The 26,293-nt window shown below is 37.6% G+C and overlaps 1 protein-coding gene across 13 annotated transcripts in view; it reads left to right on the top strand.

The window, feature by feature from the left end:
* The window catches only part of PALS2 (protein associated with LIN7 2, MAGUK p55 family member), a 165,352-nt gene that overhangs the window by 74,848 nt on the left and 64,211 nt on the right, over window positions 1-26,293 (top strand). For 8 of the 13 annotated variants that reach the window (XM_059885904.1, XM_010804340.4, XM_010804337.4 and 5 more), the window contains one exon: window positions 19,952-20,070. In XM_059885904.1, the coding sequence (XP_059741887.1) occupies window positions 19,954-20,070 (117 nt within the window). In that variant the 5' untranslated portion in view covers window positions 19,952-19,953. Of the gene's footprint in view, window positions 1-15,012; window positions 15,138-15,388; window positions 15,788-19,948; window positions 20,071-26,293 lie in introns of those variants that run through there. The other 5 variants (XM_015469877.3, XM_059885897.1, XM_059885896.1 and 2 more) reach the window with 3 other exon arrangements.

The following is a 26,293-nucleotide window of genomic DNA, read 5'->3' as shown; positions in this document are numbered from 1 at the left end:
TTTTCTGATATTAAGCTGCATGAACTGTTTGTAAATTTTGGAGACTAATCCCTTGTTAGTCACATCATTTGCAAGTATTTTTTCCCATTCTGTTATCATTTTGTGTGTGTGTGTGTGTGTGTGTGTGTTTTCCTGTGCATAAGCTTTTGACTTCAACTAGATCCCACTTGTTTGTTTTTGTTTTTGTTTTCATCATTCGTAGAGGTAGATCAAAAAGATACTGCTGTGATTTATGTCAAAGTGTTGTGCTGTTTTCCTCTAAGAGTTTGACAGTATCCAGTCTTATATTTAGGTATTTAATCCATTTGGAGTTTGTTTTTTGTGTTTTAAGAATGTTCTAATTTCATTTTTTTGCATGTAGCTGTCCAATTTTCCCAGCACCACTTATTGAAGAGACTGTCGCCAGTATTGTATAGTCTTGCTTCCTTTGTCATAGATTAATTGACCAGAAGTGGACAGGTTTATTTCTGAGCTTTCTATCCTGTCCATTGATCTATATTTCTGTTTTTGTCCCAGTACCATACTTTTGATGACTGTGGCTTTGTGCCTGAAGTCAGGGAGCCAGATTTCTCCAACTCCATTTTTCTCTCTCAAGATTGCTTTGGCTATTTGGGATCTTTTGTGTGTCTATGCAAATTGTTTTGTTCTAGTTCTGTGGAAAATGCCATTGGTAATTTGATAGGGATTGCATTGAATCTATAGATTGCCTTTGGTAGTATAGTCATTTTGACAGTATTGATTCTTCCAATCCAAGAACATGGTATATCTAACTGCGTCATCTGTTTCTTTCATCGCTTTTTCTTTTGTTTGAAGTGCAAATCTTTTGTATCCTTAGGTAGGTTTATTCCTAGGTATATTATTCTTTTTGATGTGATGGTAAATTGTATTGTTTCTTTAATTTCTCTTTCTGGTCTTTCATTGTTAGTGTACAGAAAGGAAAAGATTTCTGTGTGTTAATTTTGTATCCTGCAGCTTCACTGAATTCATTGCTGAGCTCTGGTAGTTTTTTGGTAGCCACTTTAGAATTTTCTTTGTGTAATATCATGTTGTCTGCAAAGTGACTGTTTTACTTCTTTTCCAATATGGATTCTTTATATTTCTTTTTCCTCTCTGATTACCATGGCTAGAACTACCAAAAATATATTGAATAAACGTGATGAGAGTGGATATCCTTGTCTTGTTCCTAATCTTAGAGGAAATGCTTTCAGTTTTTCACTATTGAGTATGATGTTAGTGGTAGATTTGTCATATATGGCATGTGTTATATTTAGGTGTGCTCTTTCTGGGCCTTCCCTGGTACTTCAGATGATAAAAGAATCTGCCTCCGGTGCAGGAGACCTGAGTTTGATCCCTGTGTCAGGAAAATCCCCTGGAGAATGGAATGACTACCCACTCCAGTATTCTCACCTGGAGAATTCTCACCTGGACAGAGGAGCCTGGCGGGCTACAGTCCATGGCGTCACAAAGAGTTGGACATGAGTGAACGACTAACACTTTGAATTTCATGTTCCCTGTATGCCCACTTTCTGGAGAGTTTTTATCATAAAAGAATGTTGAATTTTGTCAAAAGCTTCCTGCATCTATAGAGATGAGCATATGGCTTTTCATTTTGTTGATGCAGTGAATCACAGTGATTGATTTGTAGGTATTGAAAAATGCTTGCATCTTGGGGATAAATCACATTTGATCATGGTGTTGGATTTGGATTGCTGGTATTCTCTAGAGGATTTTTGCATCTGTGTTCATCAGTGACACTGCCCTGTAATTCTCTTTTTGTGGTGTCTTTGTCTGGTTTTGGTATCAGGGTGATAGTGACTTCATAGAATGAGTTTGGAAGTATTCCTCTGCAGTTTTTTTTTAAATAGTTCCAGAAGGATAGGTGTTAACTCTTCTCTAAATGTTTGATAGAACTTACCTGTAATGTAATCTGGCCCTGGACTTTTGTTTGTTAGGAGTTTTTTAATAACAGTTTTGATTTCAGTACTTGTGATTGGTTTGTTCATATTTTCTCTGTCTTCCTGATTCAGTCTTGGGAGATTGAACCTTTTTAAGAATTTTTCCTTTTCTTCCAGGTTATCCATTTTATTAGCATATAGTTGGTTGTAGTATTAATAGTCTCTGATGGAGAGGGAAGCCTGGCGTGCTGCAGTCCCTGGGGTTGCAAAGAGTTGGACACAACTGAGTGATCCTTTGTATTTCTGTGGTGTCCATGTTAACTTCTCCATTTTCATTTCTGACTATAGTCATTTGAGCTCCTTTTTTTCCTTGATGAGTGTAGTTAAAGGCTTATCAATTTTGTCCCTTCAAAGAACTAACTTTTAGTTTCATTGATCTTTTCTGTTTTCTTAGCATCTCATTTATTTTTGCACATATCTATATGATTTCTTTCCTTCTACTAACTTTGGGTTGTGTTTGTTGTTCTTTCTCTAGTTGCTTTAGGTGTAAGATTAGGTTGTTTATTTGTGATCTTATTTCCTGAGGTAAGATTGTGTTGTTATAAATTTCCCTCTTAGAACTAGTTTAGCCACATCCCATTGGTTTTGGATCATTATGCTTTCCTTTTCATTTGTCTCTAAGTATTTTTTAATTTTCTCTTTGATTTCTTCGGTGATCCATTGGTAATTTAGCATAATGCTTAGGCTCCATGTGTTTGTATTTTCTTAGCTATTTTTTCTTGTAGTTGATTTATAATCTTACAGTGTTGTGGTCAGAAAAAGATGCTTAATATCATTTCAGTTTTCTTAAATTTACTGAGGCTTGCTCTGTAGCCCCAGCATGTGATCAGTCCTGGAAAATGTTCCATGTGCACTTGAGAAGAATGTGTATTCTGCTGCTTTGGGATGAAATGCTCTCTAAATATCAGTTAAGTAGATCTGATCTAATGTGTCATTTAAGGCCTATATTTTCTTTTTTTTTTCTTTTTTTTTTTTAATTTTATTTTTAAACTTTACAATATTGTATTAGTTTTGCCAAATATCAAAATGAATCTGCCACAGGTATACCTGTGTTCCCCATCCTGAACCCTCCTCCCTCCCCATACCCTCCCTCTGGGTCGTCCCAGTGCACCAGCCCCAAGCATCCAGTATTGTGCATCGAACCTGGACTGGCAACTCGTTTCATACATGATATTATACATGTTTCAATGCCATTCTCCCAAATCTCCCCACCCTCTCCCTCTCCCACAGAGTCCATAAGACTGATCTATACATCAGTGTCTCTTTCGCTGTCTTGTACACAGGGTTATTGTTACCATCTTTCTAAATTCCATATATATGCGTTAGTATACTGTATTGGTGTTTTTCTTTCTGGCTTACTTCACTCTGTATAATAGGTTCCAGAGGCCTGTATTTTCTTTTTGATCTTCTGTCTGGATGATCTGTTGTTGAAAGTTGGGTCTTAATAGCCCCCACAATTAATGTATTATTGTTGCTTTCTCCTGTTATGGTTATTAGTATTTGCCTTATATATTTTGGTGCTCCTTTGGGTGCATATTTACAATTGACTTATCTTCTTGGATTGATTCCTTGACCATTATGTATTGTTTTCTTTATCTTATATAAATCTTTATTTTAAAGTCGTCATTTTTCTGATAACTGTGTCGCTACTCAAGTTTACTTTTGATTTCCATTTGCATGGGATACCTTTTTCCATCCCCTCAATTTCATTCTGTGTGTGTCCTTAGATCTGAAGTGATTTTCTTATAGATAGCATATATATGGGTCTTGTTTTTGTCTTTATTCCACTTGTCTATGTCGTTTGGTTGGAGCATTTAATCCACTTACATTTAAGGTAATTATTGATGTGTATGTTCTTATTGCCATTTTATTAATTGCTTTGGATTTGTTTTTCTAGCCTTCCTCTTTTGTCCTCTTGTGATTTGATGACTAACTTTAGTGTTATGTTTGGATTCCTTTTTCTTTTTTGTGTGTATATCTAGTAGATTTTTAGTTTGTGGTTACTAGGTTTTGATATAGCTGTCTATATATCAGCAAGATTGTTTTAAGTTGCTGGTGTTTAGATTTCAATTGCATTTCTAATGCCCTGCATTTGTGTTCTCTTCTCACAGTCATTGGTTTTGATACCATATTTGTGTGTGGATGACTTCCTACCATTATGTTTGCCTTTACTGGTGAACTTCTATTAAATTTTAATAAAAATTTTTATTTTATGTCTTTTTACTGAATGATATTGTAAAAAGTTAGAAATATGTTTATGTGTAAGTAGTGCTTCTGTAAAAGCTTGCCATTTTAGTAGACTAAACATTGAAAAGGTAGCATTTCTATCTTTGTGGCTTATTATACAGTTTGTAGAAAGTTAATAGCTTTAAGATTATTGCTTTGTAAACTATACCATATTTATCTGATTCTGTTTTATATGGAAGTTTTATTTATAAATAACAATATATAACTTGAAAGTGAAAGTGTTTAAGTGTTAGTTGCTCAGGTGTGTCCAACTCTGTGCGACCCCATGGACTATAGCCCATCAGGCTTCTCTCCATGGAATTCTACAGGCAAGAATACAGGAGTGAGTAGCTATTTCCTTCTCCAGTGGATCTTCCCAATCCAGGAATTGAACCCAGGTCTCCTGCATTGCAGGTGGATTCTTTATTGTTTGAGCCACCAGGGAAGCTCATATAACTTGAAAGCAATTCTTTATTTTTGGTAACAGAAAAATGTTACATTTTTGTGATTGAAACTCTGTTACTGAGAACTTGTGATGTACCACACTGTGGGCTAGTTGCTGAGAATATAGATTTGAACAGGACAGATAAGATTTCTGTGCTTATTACTTAAGAGTTTAGAAAGAAAATTATACAGTAAATAAATACTTATCAACATCATTTGTTTTATCAGAGTTATAAAGCTTAGACTACTACAAAAATGTGCATTAGAAGAATTCACCCTAATTGGAGCCTCCAAGGACATATAGGAATTTTGCTTCTGAAGGACCTGTATGAATTAAGTTCACAAAGGTGATGTTAAGTTAGGAGTTGTTTACATCAGGACAGGGGAAAGATTGTGGTGGCTAAAGCCACAAAGGTTGGTGCAGATTGTTGAAATTAGCAATATATTTTAAAGACTTAGAGGCCATATAATTTACATTGTAATAAATATCTTGTGGGTGAGAGATGTGTATGTGTGTATGTGTAAGAAGCTCTTGTGTGTGTATATGTACATATGTGAATGTGTGTAGGAAGCTCTTATATAGTCTGGGCAAAAAATGATAGCTAGGACTCATGATGGGAAGAAATTTTTTGATTGCAGAAATATTTAGGAGGTGGAATCTACTGCTTCCTTTACTCCAGTTCAGTTTCTCTTCCTATCACTTCCAAACTTTCAAATATTTTTGCTATTTTATTTCTTTTCTTCCCTCTTTATTCTTATGGGTTAAAAAAAAAAAAAACTTTATTATTACTTTGCTTCTGTTTTAATAGAGATTCTAGAGGGAAAGACTATAAACTTAAGTAGTCAATCTACCATATCTAACTGAAGCCTACCCCCCAATGATTTGAAATGTCACCTTCTGCATATATTAAATCCTATTTAGCTTGTCAGGATTTCTCTGTTACTGTGCCAATACCACACCAGTTTAATTTATAATGTTTTTATATGTGATAGCACCAGCACCTTCTTTACACGTGATTTTTTACAAACATATTGGCTGGTTTTACATATTTTCTCTTTCAAGTAAATTTTAGAATAGCTTTACCACAAAATCCTGTTGGAATTTGTTAGGATTTATTCATTCATTTTTTTCGTATGAAATGTTTTGGAGAGAATTAATATTTTTATAGAATTGGATTGTCCTATGCCAGAACATGGTCTCTTCATTTATTTATTTTAAATATCCTTTGTGTGTGTGTGTGTGTTAGTTGCTCAGTTGTTCCCGACTCTTTGCGACTAGAGAATGCCAGGCTCCTCTGTCCTTGGAATTCTCCAGGCAAGAATACTGGAATGGTTTGCAGTTCTCTTCTCCAGGGGATCTTCCCTACCCAGGAATTGAACCCAGGTCTCCCACATTAGTCAGGCACTTTACCATCTAAGCCACCAGGGAAGCCCAAGTATCCTTTAGTATATTTTATATTTATTGCGTATCTATCTGAACATTTCTATTTTAGCCTTATTTCTTATTTGTAAATTTTGTTGCTGTCGTGAATGTAGTTTCTTTCTCTCAGTGATGTTTTTTAATTGGTTTTTACTGTTATTTAGAAAAACTTTTGATTTTTCTATATTGCTCTTGTGTCTACCAAGACACAAGTCAAACTCTTATAACTTCAATAATTTTTCAGTTGATTCCTTAGTCTTTCTCCTAAGTAGATAGCTATAACCTGTGTATGTTTGTTTCTTTTGTAACATCTTTCTACGTTGATTAAAACATTCAGTAGAGATTTCAAAAGTAGTAATCTTAAGGAAAGTTACGAGCAACCTAGATAGCATATTCAAAAGCAGAGACATTACTTTGCCAACAAAGGTTTGTCTAGTCAAGGCTATGGTTTTTCCTGTGGTCATGTATGGATGTGAGAGTTGGACTGTGAAGAAGGCTGAGCGCCAAAGAATTGATGCTTTTGAACTGTGGTGTTGGAGAAGACTCTTGAGAGTCCCTTGGACTGCAAGGACATCCAACCAGTCCATTCTGAAAGAGATCAACCCTGGGATTTCTTTGGAAGGAATGATGCTAAAGCTGAAACTCCAGTACTTTGGCCACCTCATGCAAAGAGTTGACTCATTGGAGAAGACTCCGATGCTGGGAGGGATTGGGGGCAGGAGGAGAAGGGGACGACAGAGGATGAAATGGCTGGATGGCATCTTGACTCGATGGACATGAGTCTGAGTGAACTCCGGGAATTGGTGATGGACAGGGAGGCCTGGCGTGCTGTAATTCATGGGGTCGCAAAGAGTCGGACACAGCTGAGCGACTGATCTGATCTGATCTGATCTGAATCTTAGTGGATATTCTTGTCTTGTCCTTGACTTTAATGGTGAAGCTTCTGACGTTTCTCCATTAAGGATAATGCTTCGTACAGATTCTGATATAAAATTATTCTGGTTTTCTTCTAGTCATTTAATGGTAAGATTTTCCGATCAGATCAGTTGCTCAGTCGTGTCTGACTCTGCGACCCCATGAATCGGAGCACGCCAGGCCTCCCTGTCCATCACCAACTCCCAGAGTTCACTCAGACTCACGTCCATCGAGTCAGTGATGCCATCCAGCCATCTCATCCTCTGTCGTCCCCTTCTCCTCTTGCCCCCAATCCCTCCCAGCATCGGAGTCTTTTCCAATGAGTCAACTCTTCGCATGAGGTGGCCAAAGTACTGGAGTTTCAGCTTCAGCATCATTCCTTCCAAAGAAATCCCAGGGCTGATCTCCTTCAGAATGGACTGGTTGGACCTCCTTGCAGTCCAAGGGACTCTCAAGAGTCTTCTCCAACACCACAGTTCAAAAGCATCAATTCTTTGGCGCTCAGCCTTCTTCACAGTCCAACTCTCACATCCATACATGACCACAGGAAAAACCATAGCCTTGACTAGCCGGACCTTTGTTGGCAAAGTAATGTCTCTGCTTTTGAATATGCTATCTAGGTTGGTCATAACTTTCCTTCCAAGGAGTAAGTGTCTTTTAATTTCATGGCTGCAGTCACCATCTGCAGTGATTTTGGAGCCCAGAAAAATAAAGTCTGACACTGTTTCCACTGTTTCCCCATCTATTTCCCATGAAGTGATGGGACCGGATGCCATGATCTTCGTTTTCTGAATGTTGAGCTTTAAGCCAACTTTTCACTCTCCACTTTCACCTTCATCAAGAGGCTTTTTAGTTCCTCTTCACTTTCTGCCATAAGGGTGGTGTCATCTGCATATCTGAGGTTATTGATATTTCTCCCGGCAATCTTGATTCCAGTTTGTGTTTCTTCTAGTACAGCGTTTCTCATGATCTACTCTGCATATAAGTTAAATAGACAGGGTGACAATATACAGCCTTGACATACTCCTTTTCCTATTTGGAACCAGTCTGTTGTTCAATGTCCAGTTCTAACTGATGCTTCCTGACCTGCATACAAATTTCTCAAGAGGCAGATCAGGTGGTCTGGTATTCCCATCTCTTTCAGAATTTTCCACAGTTGATTGTGATCCACACAGTCAAAGGCTTTGGCATAGTCAGTAAAGCAGAAATAGACGTTTTTCTGGAACTCTCTTGCTTTTTCCATGATCCAGCGGATGTTGGCAAGTTGATCTCTGGTTCCTCTGCCTTTTCTAAAACCAGCTTGAACATCAGGAAGTTCATGGTTCACATATTGCTGAAGCCTGGCTTGGAGAATTTTGAGCATTACTTTACCAGCGTGTGAGATGAGTGCAATTGTGCGGTAGTTTGGGCATTCTTTGTCATTGCCTTTCTTCAGGATTGGAATGAAAACTGACCTTTTCCAGTCCTGTGGCCACTGCTGAGTTTTCCAAATTTGCTGGCATATTGAGTGCAGCACTTTCACAGCATCATCATTCAGGATTTGAAATAGCTCAACTGGAGTTCCATCACCTCCACTAGCTTTGTTCATAGTGATGCTTTCTAAGGCCCACTTGACTTCACATTCCAGGATGTCTGGCTCTAGTCAGTGATCACGCCATCGTGATTATCTGGGTTATGAAGATCTTTTTTGTACAGTTCTTCTGTGTATTCTTGCCATCTCTTCTTAATATCTTCTGCTTCTGTTAGGTCCATACCATTTCTGTCCTTTATCGAGCCCATCTTTGCATGAAATGTTCCTTTGGTATCTCTGATTTTCTTGAAGAGATCTCTAGTCTTTCCCATTCTGTTGTTTTCCTCTAATTCTTTGCATTGATCACTGAAGAAGGCTTTCTCATCTCTTCTTGCTATTCTTTGGAACTATGCATTCAGATGTTTATATCTTTCCTTTTTTCCTTTGCTTTTTGCTTCTCTTCTTTTCACAGCTATTTGTAAGGTCTCCCCAGACAGCCATTTTGCTTTTTTGCATTTCATTTCCATGGGGATGGTCTTGATCCTTGTCTCCTGTACAGTGTCATGAACCTCATTCCATAGTTCATCAGGCACTCTATCTATTAGATCTAGGCCCTTAAATCTATTTCTCACTTCCACTGTATAATCATAAGGGATTTGATTTAGGTCATACCTGAATGGTATAGTGGTTTTCCCTACTTTCTTCAATTTAAGTCTGAATTTGGCAATAAAGAGTTCATGGTCTGAGCCACAGTCAGCTCCTGGTCTTGTTTTTGCTGACTGTATAGAGTGTCTCCATCTTTGGCTGCAAAGAATATAATCAATCTGATTTCGGTGTTGACCATCTGGTGATGCCCATGTGTAGAGTCTTCTCTTGTGTTGTTGGAAGAGGGTGTTTGTTATGACCAGTGCATTTTTTTGGCAAAACTCTATTAGTCTTTGCCCTGCTTCATTCCGTATTCCAAGGCCAAATTTGCCTGTTACTCCAGGTATTTCTTGACTTCCTGCTTTTGCATTCCAGTCCCGTATAATGAAAAGGACATCTTTTTGGGGTGTTAGTTCTAAAAGGTCTTGTAGGTCTTCATAGAACCGTTCAACTTCAGCTTCTTCAGTGTTACTGGTTGGGGCATAGACTTAGATTACTGTGATATTGAATGGTTTGCCTTGGAAACGAACAGAGATCATTCTGTCGTTTTTGAGATTGCATCCAAGTACTGCATTTCGGACTCTTTTGTTGACCATGATGGCTACTCCATTTCTTCTGAGGGATTCTTGCCCTCAGTAGTAGATATAATGGTCATCTGAGTTAAATTCACCTATTCCAGTCCATTTCAGTTCGCTGATTCCTAGACTGTCAACATTCACTCTTGGCCATCTCTTGTTTGACCACTTCCAATTTGCCTTGATTCATGGACCTGACATTCCAGGTTCCTATGCAATATTGCTCTTTACAGCATCGGACCTTGCTTCTGTCACCAGTCACATCCACAGCTGGGTATTGTTTTTGCTTTGGCTCCATCCCTTCATTCTTTCTGGAGTTATTTCTCCACTGATCTCCAGTATCATAGTGGGCACCTACTGACCTGGGGAATTTCTCTTTCAGTATCCTATCATTTTGCCTTTTCATACTGTTCATGGGGTTCTCAAGGCAAAAATACTGAAGTGGTTTGCCATTTCCTTCTCCAGTGGACCACATTTTGTCAGGTCTCTCCACCATGACCCGCCCATCTTGGGTTGCCCCACGGGCATGGCTTAGTTTCAGTGAGTTAGACAAGGCTGTGGTCCTAGTGTGATTAGATTGACTAGTTTTCTTTGAGTATGGTTTCAGTGCGTTTGCCCTCTGATGCCCTCTTGCAACACCTACAGTCTTACTTGGGTTTCTCTTACCTAGGGCGTGGGGTATCTCTTCACGGCTGCTCCAGCAAAGCGCAGCCATTGCTCCTTACCTTGGACGAGGGGTATCTCCTGACCGCCGCCCTTCCTGACCTTCAACGTGGAATAGCTCCTCTAGGCCCTCCTGCGCCCGCGCAGCCACGGCTCCTTGTACGGCTCCTTGTACGTGGGGTTGATCCTCCCGGCCACCGTCACTGGCCTAGGGCGTGGGGGCGTGGAGTAGCTCCTCCCGCCCACCGCTGCTGGCCTCGGACGCGGAGTAACTCCTCTCGTCGCGGCCCCTAACCTCGGACGCGGGGTAACTCCTGTCGTCGCGGCCCCTGACCTCGGACGTGGGGTAACTCCTCTCAGCCGCCCCCCACCCGCCCCCCCCCCCCCGACCTCGGACGATGGGTATCTCCTCTCGGCCGGCACCCCACCCCCACCCCCCGACCTCGGACACAGAGTAGCTCCTCTTGGCCTTTCGTGCACCGTCACAGTCTGGTACTCTGGGCCGCTGCCCCTGACCTCATTTTCCATTAGGAATATTAAATTTTATTTCTTGTATTTGAAGCATTGAGGGTGGTATACTGTCATATATATTAAATTATATTATATATTTTAAAGTTAAACTGGGCTTCCTAGGTGGCACTAGTGGTAAAAAAAAAACCTGCCTGCCAATGCAGGAAACGTAAAAGACATGGCTTTGATCCCTGGGTCAGGAGGATCCCCTGGAGGGAGGGCATGGCAACCCACTCCAGTATTCTTTCCTGGAGAATCCTGTGTATAGAGGAGCCTAGCAGGCTACAGTCCATGGGGTAACAGAGTTGGACATGACTGAAGCGACTTCTCATATATGCACGCACAGTGTTAAATTATCTTTACATTACTAGGGTAAACTGTGCTTGTGTGTTGTTATTTTTTAAGACATTGTTAGATTCATTTTGCTAATATGTTGTTTGGGATATATGCATATATACTCATATGGAGTTTAGTATTAATATATACTTTTTATTGAATTTTGAAATCCATATAGAACTCAGAAAGCTTTTGATCTCTTCCTGTGTTTTGCTTTAAAATGTGAATAAATCTCTTTCTTAAAGGTTTGGTACAACTTATTCTCAAACCTATCTAGGCCTAATGTCTTTTTTAAATGGTAGATCTTTGAAAACCTTTTGAATTTCTTCCATTATGATCTGTTTCAATTTTTACCTTTTTCCTAAATTTCAGTAATTGACATTTCACTAAAAAATCCTTGCTTGACTACATTTTTAAATAAAGTTGTTCATTGTGTTTTCTTTTATATCTTATGCCTGCAGTTATTTTTTTGTTACATTTCTGAAGTTATTTGTGTCTTGTCTTTTATTAGTCACACTAGCCAAGTATCAGCCTTTTTTTTATTTGCCTTTTGAAACAGCCAGTGTAATGATCAGATCTATGGCTATTTTTTTTCCTCTAGGATTAATTTCTGCTTTCCCTCTTAATTCCTTCTCCTAGTTTTTCATGATCCATAACAGGTTTTCCATGCTTTTTCTCTCATTGCCCTTTCTAGTGGGAAAATTCTTCAGTTTGATTCTTGCAATCCCCACTCCTAACCCCGCCCCCCACACACTAATTTAATTTAATCTTGTTCTTTCTTTGGCTCTTTCTTTTTTCTTTCTCCCACCCTCCCCCCCTTTTTTTAAATAACCTCCTAATAAGAAGTAAGCCTGTTTCTTTGGCAGTTAATGTTTCTTGAAATTCAGTTCAGGTAGTTCAGTCGCTCAGTCATGTCCAACTCTTTGCGACCCCATGAACCGTAGCATGCCAGGCCTCCCTGTCCATCACCAACTCCCGGAGTCCACCCAAACCCATGTCCATCAAGTAGGTGATGCCATCCAACCATCTCATCCTCTGTCGTCCCCTTCTCCTCCTGCCCCCAATCCCTCCCAGCATCAGGGTCTTTTCAAGTGAGTCAGCTTTCCGCATCAGGTGGCCAAAGTATTGGAGTTTCAGCTTCAGCATCAGTCCCTCCAGTGAACACCCAGGACTGATCTCCTTTAGGATGGACTGCTTAGATCTCCTTGCTGTCCAAGGGACTCTCAAGAGTCTTCTCCAACACCACAGTTCAAAAGCATCAATTCTTCAGTGCTCAGCTTTCTTTATAGTCCGACTCTCACATCCATACATGACCACTGGAAAAACCATAGCCTTGACTAGATACACCTTTGTTGGCAAAGTAATATCTCTGCTTTTGAATATGCTATCTAGGTTGGTCATAACTTTCCTTCCAAGGAGTAAGCGTCTTTTAATTTCATGGCTGCAATCACCATCTGCAGTGATTTTGGAGCCCAGAAAAATAGTCTCATTGTTTCCACTGTTTCCCCATCTATTTCCCATGAAATGGTGGGACCAGATGCCATGACCTTAGTTTTCTGAATGTTGAGCTTTAAGTCAACTTTTTCACTCTCCACTTTCACTTTCACCAAGAGGCTTTTTAGTTCCTCCTCACTTTCTGCCATAAGGGTGGTGTCATCTGCATGTCTGAGGTTATTGATATTTCTCCTGGCAATCTTGATTCCAGCTTGTGCTTCTTCCAGCCCAGCGTTTCACATGATGTACTCTGCATATAAGTTAAATAAGCAGGATGACGATATACAGCCTTGACGTACTCCTTTTCCTATTTGGAACCAGTCTATTGTTCCATGTCCAGTTCTAACTGTTGCTTCCTGACCTATATATAGGTTTCTCAAGAGGCAGGTCAGGTGGTCTGGTATTCCCATTTCTTTCAGAATTTTCCACAGTTTATTGTGATCCACAGTCAAAGGCTTTGGCATAGTCAATAAAGCAGAAATAGATGCTTTTCTGGAACTCTCTTGCTTTTTCGATGATCCAGCAGATGTTGGCAATTTGATCTCTGGTTCCTCTGCCTTTTCTAAGACCAGCTTGGACATCTAGAAGTTCACAGTTCATGTATTGCTGAAGCCTGGCTTGGAGAATTTTGAGCATTACTTTACTAGCATGTGAGATGAGTGCAATTGTGTGGTAGTTTGAGCATTCTTTGGCATTGCCTTTCTTCAGGATTGGAATGAAAACTGACCTTTTCCAGTCCTGTGGCCACTGCTGAGTTTTCCAAATTTGCTGGCATATTGAGTGCAGCACTTTCCAGCGTCATCTTTCAGGATTTGAAATAGCTCAACTGGAATTCCATCACCTCTACTAGCTTTGTTCGTAGTGATGCTTCCTAAGGCCCGCCTGACTTCACATTCCAGAATGTCTGGCTTTAGGTGAGTGTGAGTGATCACACCATCGTGATTATCTGGGTTGTGAAGATCTTTTTTGTACAGTTCTTCTGTGTATTCTTGCCATCTCTTCTTAATATCTTCTGCTTCTGTTAGGTCCATACCATTTCTGTCCTTTATTGTGCCCATCTTTGCATGAAATGTTCCCTTGGTATCTCTAATTTTCTTGAAGAGATCTCTAGTCTTTCCAATTCTGTTGTTTTCCTCTCTTTCTTTGTGTTGATTGCTGAGGAAGGCTTTCTTATCTCTCCTTGCAACTTGGTGAGTTACATTCTTGCTTTTAGTTTTCATGTTTAGTTATTCTTGTTTTGTTCGTATTTTTTTGAAGGGTATAGATTAAATATATTAATTTTTCTCTAGTTTACTTAGGAATCCCATTTGTATGTCATTGAATCTAGCTTCTGATTAGAGTCCATCCTCTTTAATAGAGGAGGAGGAGTGAAACTTGTAGGAAACTTACCTTCTGAGTTTTGGGACTTTCCTTTCTTCCTGGAATCTCTGAGTAAAATGGGACACTTCCCTGCTTCTCTGGATCCAACTCAGCTTTGTAGCATTCTCACTATATGAAACAGCTTTCTGTTTCATGTATTGAGGTTTTATGTGTAAGAGTTGCCTTATGGTAATCCATGTTAGAGTGCTTATTATAGATCTAATTAATGTTTTAATAGTTTATAAGGTTAATTCTCTCGCTGCTCCTTGTTATAATTTTTGCATATTTTCTTGTGTATCTTTGATATGCTTTTAGGATGACTTAATTAAAAAGAACTATTTTATTTTTTGATCATGTTATTAGATCACTAATTTATAAGCCAGTGAATTGGCTTGTTAGGGGCAATTGTTTCTTCACACTGTCCAATAATATCCCAACAAGTGAGGGAGATGGGATTATGCCAGGTATTAGAACATTATTTATTTTATTCACAGCAGAGTATGAAATGAAGGAGTCAGGGCAGATGCTTTCAGGTTTGACCTCCTGGTGCAACTAGAGCACCAGGGTGGATTGTTGCACCCGCACTCACCACTTCACCTAACCTCCTCACCAGTTTCTCTCTGCCTTTCCTGCCTGTCAACTCTGAGACACCCAAAACCCAGTTTTCATTCAAAAGGGGAAGATAGGGAAAATTCCAAGACCCCTCACCTCAACTCTCACCATTGTGATTAAATAACCTGGAACAGGGTAGGTAAACTAAGTGAGAATTTTTTGATAGGAACATTAAGAATGACATCTGAATTCAACTCCAGAAAAGAGCTCTACCAGGAGACAGTAAAGCCTTATCAGATGTTCTGAAACTGCTCATAAGAAAGTGCTAGAGAGTGGTCCTCTAGGTATGAGCTCTAAAAGGTCTGGACTCAGTGGGGCTTTGGCTGGTCCAGTCTGGGCCTTCAGAATCCAATGACCTGGGCTGCCTGGCAAGCACAATGCAGTTGGTCTGTCTCAGTCTTCCGTGAGAGTCCTTCAGTTCCATCACAGAATGCTCCCCAATGTGTTATACAGTTGACCCTTCAACAGCACAGGTGATTAAGGCCACCCACCCTCTGCACAGTGGAAAATCCCTTTATACTGTCTCTGCAGTTCCGTGTTGGCAGACTCAACTAGCAACAGATGTTTAGTACTCTAGTACATATTTCTTGAAAATAATCCACATATAAGTGGACCTGAGCAGTTAAAATCCATGCTGTCCAGTGTAGCTTCCTTCAAGATCTTCGGTTTGAGAAGCATATGTTTACTCTTCTCACTGTAGCGGAGGTGTGTCACCTGTTGGTTGTTGGGCCACTGGGTTAGGTTTTGGCTATTGACTGGTGGTGTGCTGAGAGCTCCCACTTTGAGATTTGACCACAGGCACTAGCTCAGTCAGGGCCTCCTGAAAGTTTTGGTACTCTTTCTGGCCACAGAAAGAGTCCTGTGTCCCATAGGCTGTCTCGACATCCAGCAAGGTATCAGTGAGGGCTTTGCATATACCCTTGAAAAGAGTGTTAGTGTTTCAGAAGATGTAGCAGATGGGATCCAAAAATCTTGCCCATTAAGGAATAAGGATTCTGGCTGTCAGCTTGAAGTAGGTTTTCAGAGACACAGATGGTGGCGAGGTTTCATCCTGTGCAGATAATTGTAGCAGTTCTGACTTCCAGCTGTAGCAGTCTTGGACCATCCTTCATGAGGAGGCAAGGTTTGTACTTGATATCCCAGAGTCTGGGATACTCAGATATCATCTCCTCTTTGAAGTCTTTGGGGGCATGAGGCCTCTAGGGATATGAGGTCAATTTCAAGATTTCATTATGAATCTTATGATTTACTTTTTCACAAAAATTAATAGCAGTACACATACCAGATTCTTGTCAACCTTAACCAGCACACCATTCACCCAGACTGGCTTCCCTAACCTGTGCTGAACTGCAGCAGTTTACCCTACTACCCTGCCTCCTCAGCCCAAGTTCCCTGGAGCTCACCGTCCAGGTCATTTTCCTAGTGAATCGGGGGAAGACCAAGCCAGGATTAGCCTGAAAACATGGTTATTTAGGGGATCTATGGTAGTTTTATTAAGTGAAAGTGAAAGTCACTCAGCCGTGTCTGACTCTTTGCAGTCCCATGGACTATACAACTCATGCAATTCTCCAGGCCAGAATACTGGAGTGGGTAGCCTCTCCCTTCTCCAGGGGATCTTCCCAACACAGGGATCGAACCCAGGTCTCCCACATTGCAGGTGGACTCTTTACCAGCTGAGCCACCAGGGACGTCCAAGAATACTGGAGTGGGTAGCCTAGCCCTTCGCCAGGGGATCTTCCTGATCCAGGAATCAAACCAGCATCTCCTGCATTGCAGGTGGATTCTTCACCAACTGAGCTATCAGGGAAGCCCAGTTTTATTAAAACTCTATTAAATATAAAAATTAGTTTGGGAATGTTTGGCAACTCTAGATTCCCTTTCACAACATGGGATATGACTGGCTTATAAGTTTTTGTTTAGATTTCATATATTAAAAAATCAGTAACAACTTATAAAGATCTTCAAAATAACCAAGGATATATTTCACAGTCTCTGCCACTTTTCTTTCTGTTTAATTAAGCATAAAATACAAAAATTTAAACATCTCAAGAACCAATATAAAAGATATATTAAAACAAAATCTTCTATACAACTGGCAGTTTTAACACCAGCTAGATGTTTGATGATATTAAGGAATTATTGTTATTTTATTAGATGTGCTAACAGTATTGTTACATTATTTAAAAAAAAAGAGTCCTGATCTTTTACACATAAACACTCAAATATGGTATTTGGGATTTGCCTCAAAGTTAACGTAGGACAGAAAGTATATAGGAGTATGAAACAAAATTGGCCATGAGTTGCTAATTGTTAGAGCTGATAATTATTGGGTTTGCTGTAGTATCTTTTTTGTATATGTTTGGAATTTTCCATAATAAAAATAAAGGCAAATGTAGAATGTCGAAAAAAAAAAGTCCTCATAAAAAAAAATACTTATGAAAAGTAGAGCTGACTACATTTATAGCCACAGGGTAAAAATACTAATACTTCTGAAGATTGTTGGTTCTGTTGTTCCCTGCCCAGAGTACACTTTGGACCTCAAGCAAAATTATGAAGTAGACTTTGCTTATATTCTTTATTTCCTAGTGTCGACTTCATCTTAGCTCCATATCAGTTTTCTTTCTGCTTGTTGTAAATGCACATTTTTCTCCCATTCACCTCTTTACTTCCCAAATTGTAACTTACTTCTTCCTACTGAGTCGGAGACCTAAAGATGAACCTGTCCCAATTAAAGTGCAAGAGAAGACTACTCAGGATAGAGTTTACGAAGGTAGAAGTTGGTAGTAGTTCTGTTTGAGCATTTGGAAAAATTACTGATAGAAATGTGAGAAGTTTGTTGGAATATTGTGGGGAGAAACTTGTAGGAGTCCTATATGAAAAGCACTAACTGTTGATTTTATTTAAAAATTGCCAGTCTGCAGAGAGGGAAAAGTAAACGCTTTACTAGTACGATTAGCTGCTGCTGATGATGCTAAGTCGCTTCAGTCGTGTCCGACTCTGTGCGACCCCATAGACGGCAGCCCACCAGGCTCCCCTGTCCCTGGGATTCTGTAGGCAAGAACACTGGAGTGGGTTGCCATTGCCTTCTCCAATGCAGGAAAGTGAAAAGTGAAAGTGAAGTCGCTGAGTCTTGTCCGATTCTTAGCAACCCCATGGACTGCGGCCCACCAGGCTCCTCCACCTATGGGATCTTCCAGGCAAGAGCACTGGAGTGGGGTGCCACTGCCCTCTCTGACGATTAGCTAGTACTATGCTAACAAAAATAAATAATGCCTAAAATAAGTATGTCAAAAAGTAGCAGTATTAGCATATTATCCAGTGATAGTTATGATTAAAAGAAACCGCAAATTCAAAGCAGTTACTTATGGATGGGATCATTTGGGAGGGAGTCTGACAGCATGAAACAAAGAACTACTGTGTTTTATTATAAGCAACTTAGTAATACAATGTCTCTTTACAATGTTTATGTTTTATTTTCATAAAAATATGAAAAAAACAAACTACAGTATTAGTATACTTATTCTAAAGATTCATCAAGGGAAAAAAACTTATTAATAAAACTAATCTGAATAAAATTAAGATTGTGATTTTGAATGTAGTAGGAATCTAGCTTCACCTTCTTCAAATGCATATCCAGTTGTCCCAAATAAAAGGCTGTTCTTTTCTTCTTTGAACTATCTTGCCACTCTTGTTGTAAATCTATTAACCATAGAATGGGTTTATTTATGGATTCTCAGTTATATGTCTATCTTTATGCTGGTACCACAGTTTTGATTACTAGTGAGTCTTCCAGCTTTGTTCTTTTTGAGGATTGTTTGGCTATACTGGATTTACTGTATTTCCCACATGAATTTTAGGATCTGCTTATCAACTTCTACCAAAGAGGGTGAGGGAAACTGAGATTTTAATAGGGACTACATTAAACTTATCGATCAATTTTAGGCCTGTTGCCATCCTAACAATATTAAGTCTTCTAATCCTTAAAATTTGGTATCTTTTTATTTGTCTTTAATTCTTTCAGTGATATAATATAGCTTCACTGTAAAATCCTGCACTTCTTTTGTTACATTTGTTTCTAATGATTTTATTGATTTAATGCTATTGTAAAATGAATGGTTTTGTTAATTTCATTTTCAGAGTGTTTATTGCTAGTGTATAGAAGTACAAATGATTTTTGTACTTTTTTGCAACCTTACTGAGCTCATTTATTAGTTCTAAAAAGTTTTTTGTATATATTCCTTAAGATTTTCTGTATATGAGATCATATCATTGGCAAAAAGGGAAAGTTTTATTCATTTTTTTGTCTGGATGCCTTTTTCTTTTTGTTGCCTAGCTGCCATGGCTAGACCCTTCAGTACAATGTTGAGTAGAAATGACAGGAGTAGACATCCTTGCCTTGTTCCTGATCTATGGCAAAGCATTCAGCCTTTCATCATTAAGTGTGATGTTACCTATGGGGTTTTTGTAGATGCCCTTGAGCAAAGGAAAATTTCCTTCTGTTCCTCGACAAATTTTTATTTTTTTAGCATGAAAAGGTATTTGATTTTGTCAAATGCTTTTTCTGTGCCTGTTGAGATACCATGTGGTTTTGTTCTAGTAATAGTATATAACATTGATTATCATATGTTGATGAGCTACGCTGTATGTACTCCTGGGATATCTACTAGGTCATTGTGTACAATCCTTTTCATATGTTGCTGGATTCAGTTTGCTAATATTTTATTAAAGATTTTTGCATCTGTGCTTATAAAGGATATTGGCTGTAGTTTTCTTGTGATGTCTTTGTCTGGATTTAGTTTCAGGATCTCACAGAATAGTTGGAAAGTGCTCCTTCCTCTTCTACATTTTTTTTCAAGCTTGTAAAGTAATGATTTTAGTCTTTAATGTTTAATAAAATTCGATAGTCAAGTCATCTGATTCTGGGCTTGTTGGAATGAAATTTCTTGATTACCTAATCTTTTTATTTTTTTATTGGTTTTTTAGAATTTTGTGTTTCTTCTTGAGCAATTTTTTAAAATATGAAAAATAAAAAGAAAGTATAAACTTCTAAGTATGTATTAGATAATCTGATAAAGGCCCAAACTGCATGTAAAAACCTGTCCTGTTTCTAATTCATGGGAAGTCAATTTGAAATTTATACTGTTTAACAGTTCAGTTTTTCTAATGTGTTTTTCAAGAATGTTTATTGTTAATGTATTTTTATTTGATTTATTTTAAAATCATATTTCATAATAGTTTGGAATTTAAGGTTTGCTTCTTTTTTTTAATACTGCTTTTATCTCAGCAGCAATGCAGCAAGTGTTGGATAACCTTACGGAGCTGCCCTCATCTACGGGAGCAGAAGAAATAGACCTAATTTTCCTCAAGGGGATTATGGAGAATCCTATTGTAAAATCACTTGCTAAGGTATATTGATTTGTTCATAAGATAACTAAATTCTTTTTAAATTGTTTTTACAGAGGTCTTTTCAGATTAGTGTTTTAGAACCTAAGTGAGGTATAACTTAGGCTTAGTTAGCAAATGATAACAGTTAACAACTAATGAAATCTTACTTTACACACAAATCAGACTATTTTGCTTCTCTATTGACTTTAAAGTTTTAGGGGAACAATAACTGAACAGTTGTATTATAATGGAAGTCTGTGAAAAAGAATGTGATTTTGTCTCCATTTTCAACAACAGCAAAGTACTGATTTTCTTCTTTTATGTTAGACCATATACCTGTTTTTCAATTTAGTTCTTGACTTCCTATAACTAGTTATTTTTGAAAATTTTTTTTATAATCTGATATTTTTAGTCTATTTCCATAATCAGCTCTGTAGTAATCTTTTTTACTCATCCAGAAATATAGTTTTACAACCATTTTTGGTCCAGTTTTATTTCAATTACAGTATTTCCCACAGTAATTTTTATAAATGTCACTTAAACTTAGCATATTAACTGTTTCACAACCCTCCCCTCCCATTCTTCAGATGATTTCTTGCTTTTAGGAACGTATGCCATACACTCTCTCTGACCTTTTCTTTCCTTTATTTTTTTAATAAGATATTGAATACAGTTTCTTTTGCTATTCAGTAATATCTTGTTACATCTCTGACCTTTTCTTCATGTAATCATCTTGTCATTCTTGGAGTGTTGATTTTTATCCTTTCCTGAGATCATTTTTTGTAACATAGTCTATTACTTCTTTTCTTCTAAGACTTCTGAAAAATCATACTTTTCCTATGTGTTCTAATAGTAAGAGTGAGTTAGTGATGCAGTTCTTCATTTTATTCATAAATGTAATCATTCTAAGGTCACATGATATGAAGGCTTTGGTTCCTAAGTAGAAACTAATTCACTTACAGATCACCCAACTAGAATTTTTATTGTAGTCATGTTTGACTGTAGTCTTTCCAAAATTTATTAGGAATTCCTTTAATAATAATACATAGGATATAATTTACCTTCAGATTTAAGCTTCATGTCACAGATATCAATCACTATGCTGTGTTGAGATAAATAGCTTCAGTGTCTTAGAAATAAGTAAGTTAAGTGTTAGTCTCTCAGTCGTGCCCAACTCTTTGCAACCCCATGGACTGCAGCCCACCAGGCTCTTCTGTCCAAGAGATTTTCCAGGCAAGGATACTGGAATGGGTTGCTATTTCCTTCTCCAGGGAATCTTCCCAACCCAGGGATTGAACCCAGGTCTCCTGCACTGCAGGCAGACTCTTTACTGACTGAGCTACAAGGGAAGCCCTAGAAATAAGTAAGGGCTGTTTAAGCCTATTAGTTAAATGGCTCACTCTGAGCTCTTACTGCCACTTTAAAAATAGTGTTTTATTCCTCCCTTAATATCATACCTACCTTACTGTTGGTTGTCAGTTTTTTTTTCTCAGTGTACCTCTTACATCCCATCCTCATGTTTATTTAATTTAAAGCTTTAAGATATAGATCAAGAAACTCAATTATATTATGCAAGGCATCTTATAATGTGCTTATTGTTTATAAGAGTTTTTAAAAATTGCTGTTTCATCTTTGCAAAAACATAAATTGAAAACTAGGATTTAAAATAGAAAAATTATTTGCCTAAGGTCACTTATCTAGGAAATGACAGAAATACTTAGGCCAGGTCTTATTTCTTCAAATTCTTTTTTTCTTTCTTCCACAGAGCAAGTTGTGTGTCTCTCTGTGTATATTCTTGAGAATTTCTGTGCATAAAAAAATTACTGATTTTTGTGTCATTGACGTTAGCCTTATTTGAAGGTCATTTTTGTTCACTATTCTCAGCAACTGAAATGGCTGCATAACTTTTGAGCAGCTGAAATGCTATTGTGATCTTTTGATGATAAAATTGAAATAGAAAAAAAAAGAATCACTCAGTAGTAAACAACATTCAAGCAGCTTCTCAATAAATAGAAGCAGTGGTAGTTGAATATTCCTACATTGAAGGTAAAGAAATCCCAGAAGAAAGAAAGGACTTCTGCTTCCAAGAAAGACATGTGAAGTCACAGCAGGCCAAAACTCCCAGTACCAGTAGGGGGAAAGATGGATTAACTGCTAAAGAAATAGCGAGGGTACATTCCTAGACTTGGGGAGAGTCAAGAGCATGTGACTAATAATCATGAGAAGAACAAAAGAAACAGTCTTATAAACAATCCTTTTTAAAGTTTATATGCAAAGATTTTTAAGGAACATTTTTAATAAAGAAAAGAGAAAAATAAAGACATTTAAAATATTACTGGAAAATAAGAGTCAAAAACAATCAAATGGTTATTCGAGAACTCAAAAATACAATATCTGATTAACAGCTCATGTGATGGGTTTAATAGAAGACTAAACACAGCAAACAAGAAGACTAACAAATTTGAAGACAGGTCAATTGGGAAACATCTAAACTGAAATTCATAGGAAGGTACATATAGAAAAGACAGTATGTGAGACATACTCAAAAGGCCAAATACACATGTAGTTAATATCCCAGAAAGGGGGCAGGGGATGGGGCAGAAGAAACAGTGCAAGACACAATGATCAAGAATTTTTAAAACTAATGAATAACATCAATTGAGAAATTCAAGAAGCCAAATGAACCCCCTGGCAGGGAAAAGAAAAAGAAAAACATTCCTTTGAATATCACAGTCAGACTCCTGAAGATCAAAGATGAAGTGAAAATCTGTAAAGTCCCTGAAGAAGAAAGACATATTACCTTTAAGGACAAGCAGTAAGACTAATAGCTATAAAACAGGAACTATGAAAGTCATAACAGAGTGGATTGAGATCATTAAGGTGCACAAAGAAAAACACTGCCAACCTCAGATTCCCTCTTCAGGAGAACAACCTTCGGAAATAAAAGCAAAATAAAGGTTTTCTTTTTAGACAAAGTCTGAGTAAAATTATCTCCATTTACTCAGCAAGAAATGCAAAACGAAGTTCTTCAGGCAGAAAGAATGACAACGGAAAGGGAGTAAATATAATACTGATTTTTAGGATGAAGTGATGGTAATGTCTTGTGGCATTGATAGCATGTATATAAATGAAATATGTGAAGATGATAGACCAAAAAGAAGGAGAGACTTTGTGATTCAGATAGATATAAGATGCTGTTGTTATCAAGGAGGTGGTCAAAGTAATATCTTAAGGTTGTATAAAAAGGTTAGGGATGCATATTGAGATCTTGAAGGCAGCCACGAAAGTAAAATTATAAGAATGAACAAATTCCACCCAAACCTTAAGGGTGAGAAAATAGACTTGAATTACCTTCATTCCAGAAACAACTAGAAGAGTTAGCAAAAAGGGTGGAAGGGAGTGGCCATCTTCAGATACGGGACAACAAGCAGCACAGAAAGGAGAGAAGTGAGGTGAGCATTATGAAACTGTCTCAGGCCTGTTTCCATGTCTAGTGCAGAAAGAAGTATAAACAGCCCAGCAGTCTTAATAGAGCTCAGGATTTGGGGAGAAGGAGGTGACTGGACCTTGTGTGGCAGAGTACTGGGGAGGAGGAAGCTAACCCAGACCAGACCTGGAGATCTGCTTAGGGATGCCTTCAAATCTCTGGCTGAGTGCTAACCTGTGCATATGTGAGGCATGCCTCTGGAGTCCAAGGAAAGATCCACTGGAAAGCACAGTAGGCCAAACAATTTCCAGGGCTCAAAAGGGCGGGGAGATAGTTTAGTTTGCATTCCCACCAGCCTGAGTTGAAAAGTCTTCATAATATGCAGGATATTGGGCATAGTTCACACTAAGTTTCTTATAACAAATCTAGGAAACTAGTTACAGACTACAGCAAAATCAAACTAAAAATTAATAACAAAGTTATTCCCCAAATCCCCAAATATGTCAAAGAGCATTCTTCTAAATACCCATAGATCTAAGGAGAATCACAAAGAAACATAAAAAATATTTTGAATTGAATAATGTGAAAATATATAAAAGAATTTCTGGGGTGCAGCAAAGCAATGCTTAGAGGGAAACGCCTGTATTAGAAAAGAACAATGTTTAAATCAATGATTATATGTATACCTTGAGAAAATAGAAAAAGAACAAATTGAAATATGCAGAAAGTAAATGAAAAAGATGAGTGAACATAAAAAGATGAAGAAAATCAATATAACTTTGAATATATTAATAAAATTGGTAAACCTCTAGCTAGACACAAATTATCATTATCAGAAATGAAAGAGAGGACATTGCTGCAAATCCAGCAGACATTGCAAGAATAATAAATATTATGAACAACTTTGTGGCAATAAATATGATAACTAGAGGAAGCTAATTTCTTGAAAGACACAAATTACTAAAGTCCACAGAAGAGTGGATACCCTGTATCTGTTTTTTTTATAATTGAATATTTGCAGTTTAAAACCTGAAGCTTCAGCCTGTATGAGTTCAAAAGAAAATTCTATCAAACATGTAAGGAAGAAATAATACCAATTTTACATTATTTATTCTAGAAAAAAGAAAGGAAAACATTTCCAATTTTGTTTTACTAGTCTTGATGTTACCCTGATATCAAAACCAAACTGCAGAACAGTATCCTTAGTGAATGTAGACTAAAAGTTCTTAAGAAAATATTAGCAAATTAAATCTACCAACTTACAAAAAGGGTAATACCTCATTACCAAGTGACTTTTGTCTTAAAAATACAAGCTGCCTTCACATTTGATAACCAATAAATGTCACCATTTTAATAAGAAAAATCATATGATTATATTCATAGTTGCAGGAAAAGCATTTTATGAAATTGAACATCCATTCCTCATAAAAACTCAACAAACTTAGAATAAATGCCTCAACCTCATGAAGGGCATCTGTTAAAACCCCATGGTTTTAACAGTGACTTCTTTCTAAGACCACTTCTATTCAACTTTTATCACTTCTATTCAGCTTGGTACTAGGATTCTTTGCTAGTGCAAAAAGACAAGAAAAAAAAAAGGGTATACTGATTGAAAAAGAAAAAATTAACTGTCATTTTTTAAGGATTATGTTACCATCTATGTCAAAAATCCTAAGAATCTACCAGAAGGGGTTTTTTAAAAAAGCCCTGTAGAACTAATAAGTGAATTTAGCAGGAACACAAGATAAAAATTACTCTATGTAAATCAATTATATTTTTATATGGTAGCAGTGAACAAATTGGAAATAGTAATTTAATAGGAATGAAATTTTTTAAATGTGTGTAAGACGTATAAACTGGAAACTATAAGACATTGTTTAAAGGTATACATGTATACTTACATAAAGAAATTGGAAGACTCAATAATCTTATAATGTAAATTCTCTGCAAACTGAGCTGAAGATTCAGTATAATCCCAGCCAGAATTTCTACTGTGGATACGGAAATTTATAATGGGCCAAGACCAGACAATTTTAAAAAGTACAAAATTTGATGCCTTCCACAACCTGGAAGGATTTCAAGGATTATTGTGACTCTATAGTAATAAAGACAATGTAGTATCAACGTATAGGTCAACAGCACAGAAGAGAGTCCAAAAAGAGACTACCACATGTGTAGTCAACTGACTTTTTGCACCATGATAATTCAGTGCAGAAATAATAGTCTTTTCAATAAATGTCACTGAAACAGTTGAATATTCATATGTTAAAAAAAAACCTTTTTACCCTACTCTGTGTCCTAAAATTAGCTAAAAATAGATCATAGCTCTAAAAGTAAGAGCAAAGACTAAAATATTCTAAAAGAACACATAAGGAAAAAGAAAACTCTTTGTGAATTTAGATTCTTAGGTAAGACATAAAAAGCATGAGGCATAATGAAAACTTTGATTAATTAGATTTCCCCTGAAAAAGACACCGTTAAGAAAAATAAGGTGTGCTACAGACGAGAAGAGGACTGGATGAAGCACGAGCTGGAATCAAGATTGCCGGGAGAAATATCAATAACCTCAGATATGCAGATGACACCACCCTTATGGCAGAAAGTAAAGAGGAACTAAAGAGCCTCTTGATGAAAGTGAAAGTGGAGAGTGAAAAAGTTGGCTTAAAGCTCAACATTCAGAAAACGAAGATCATGGCATCCGGTTCCATCACTTCATGGGAAATAGATGGGGAAACAGTGGAAACAGTGTCAGACTTTATTTTTTTGAGCTCCAAAATCACTGCAGATGGTGACTGCAGCCATGAAATTAAAAGACGC

This window comes from Bos taurus, chromosome 4 (genome assembly GCF_002263795.3).
Source record: "Bos taurus isolate L1 Dominette 01449 registration number 42190680 breed Hereford chromosome 4, ARS-UCD2.0, whole genome shotgun sequence".
In the NCBI taxonomy this organism is placed as follows: Eukaryota; Metazoa; Chordata; class Mammalia; order Artiodactyla; family Bovidae; genus Bos; species Bos taurus.
Note: the sequence above shows the minus strand (reverse complement) of the source record. Positions and strands in the feature narration are given on the sequence as shown.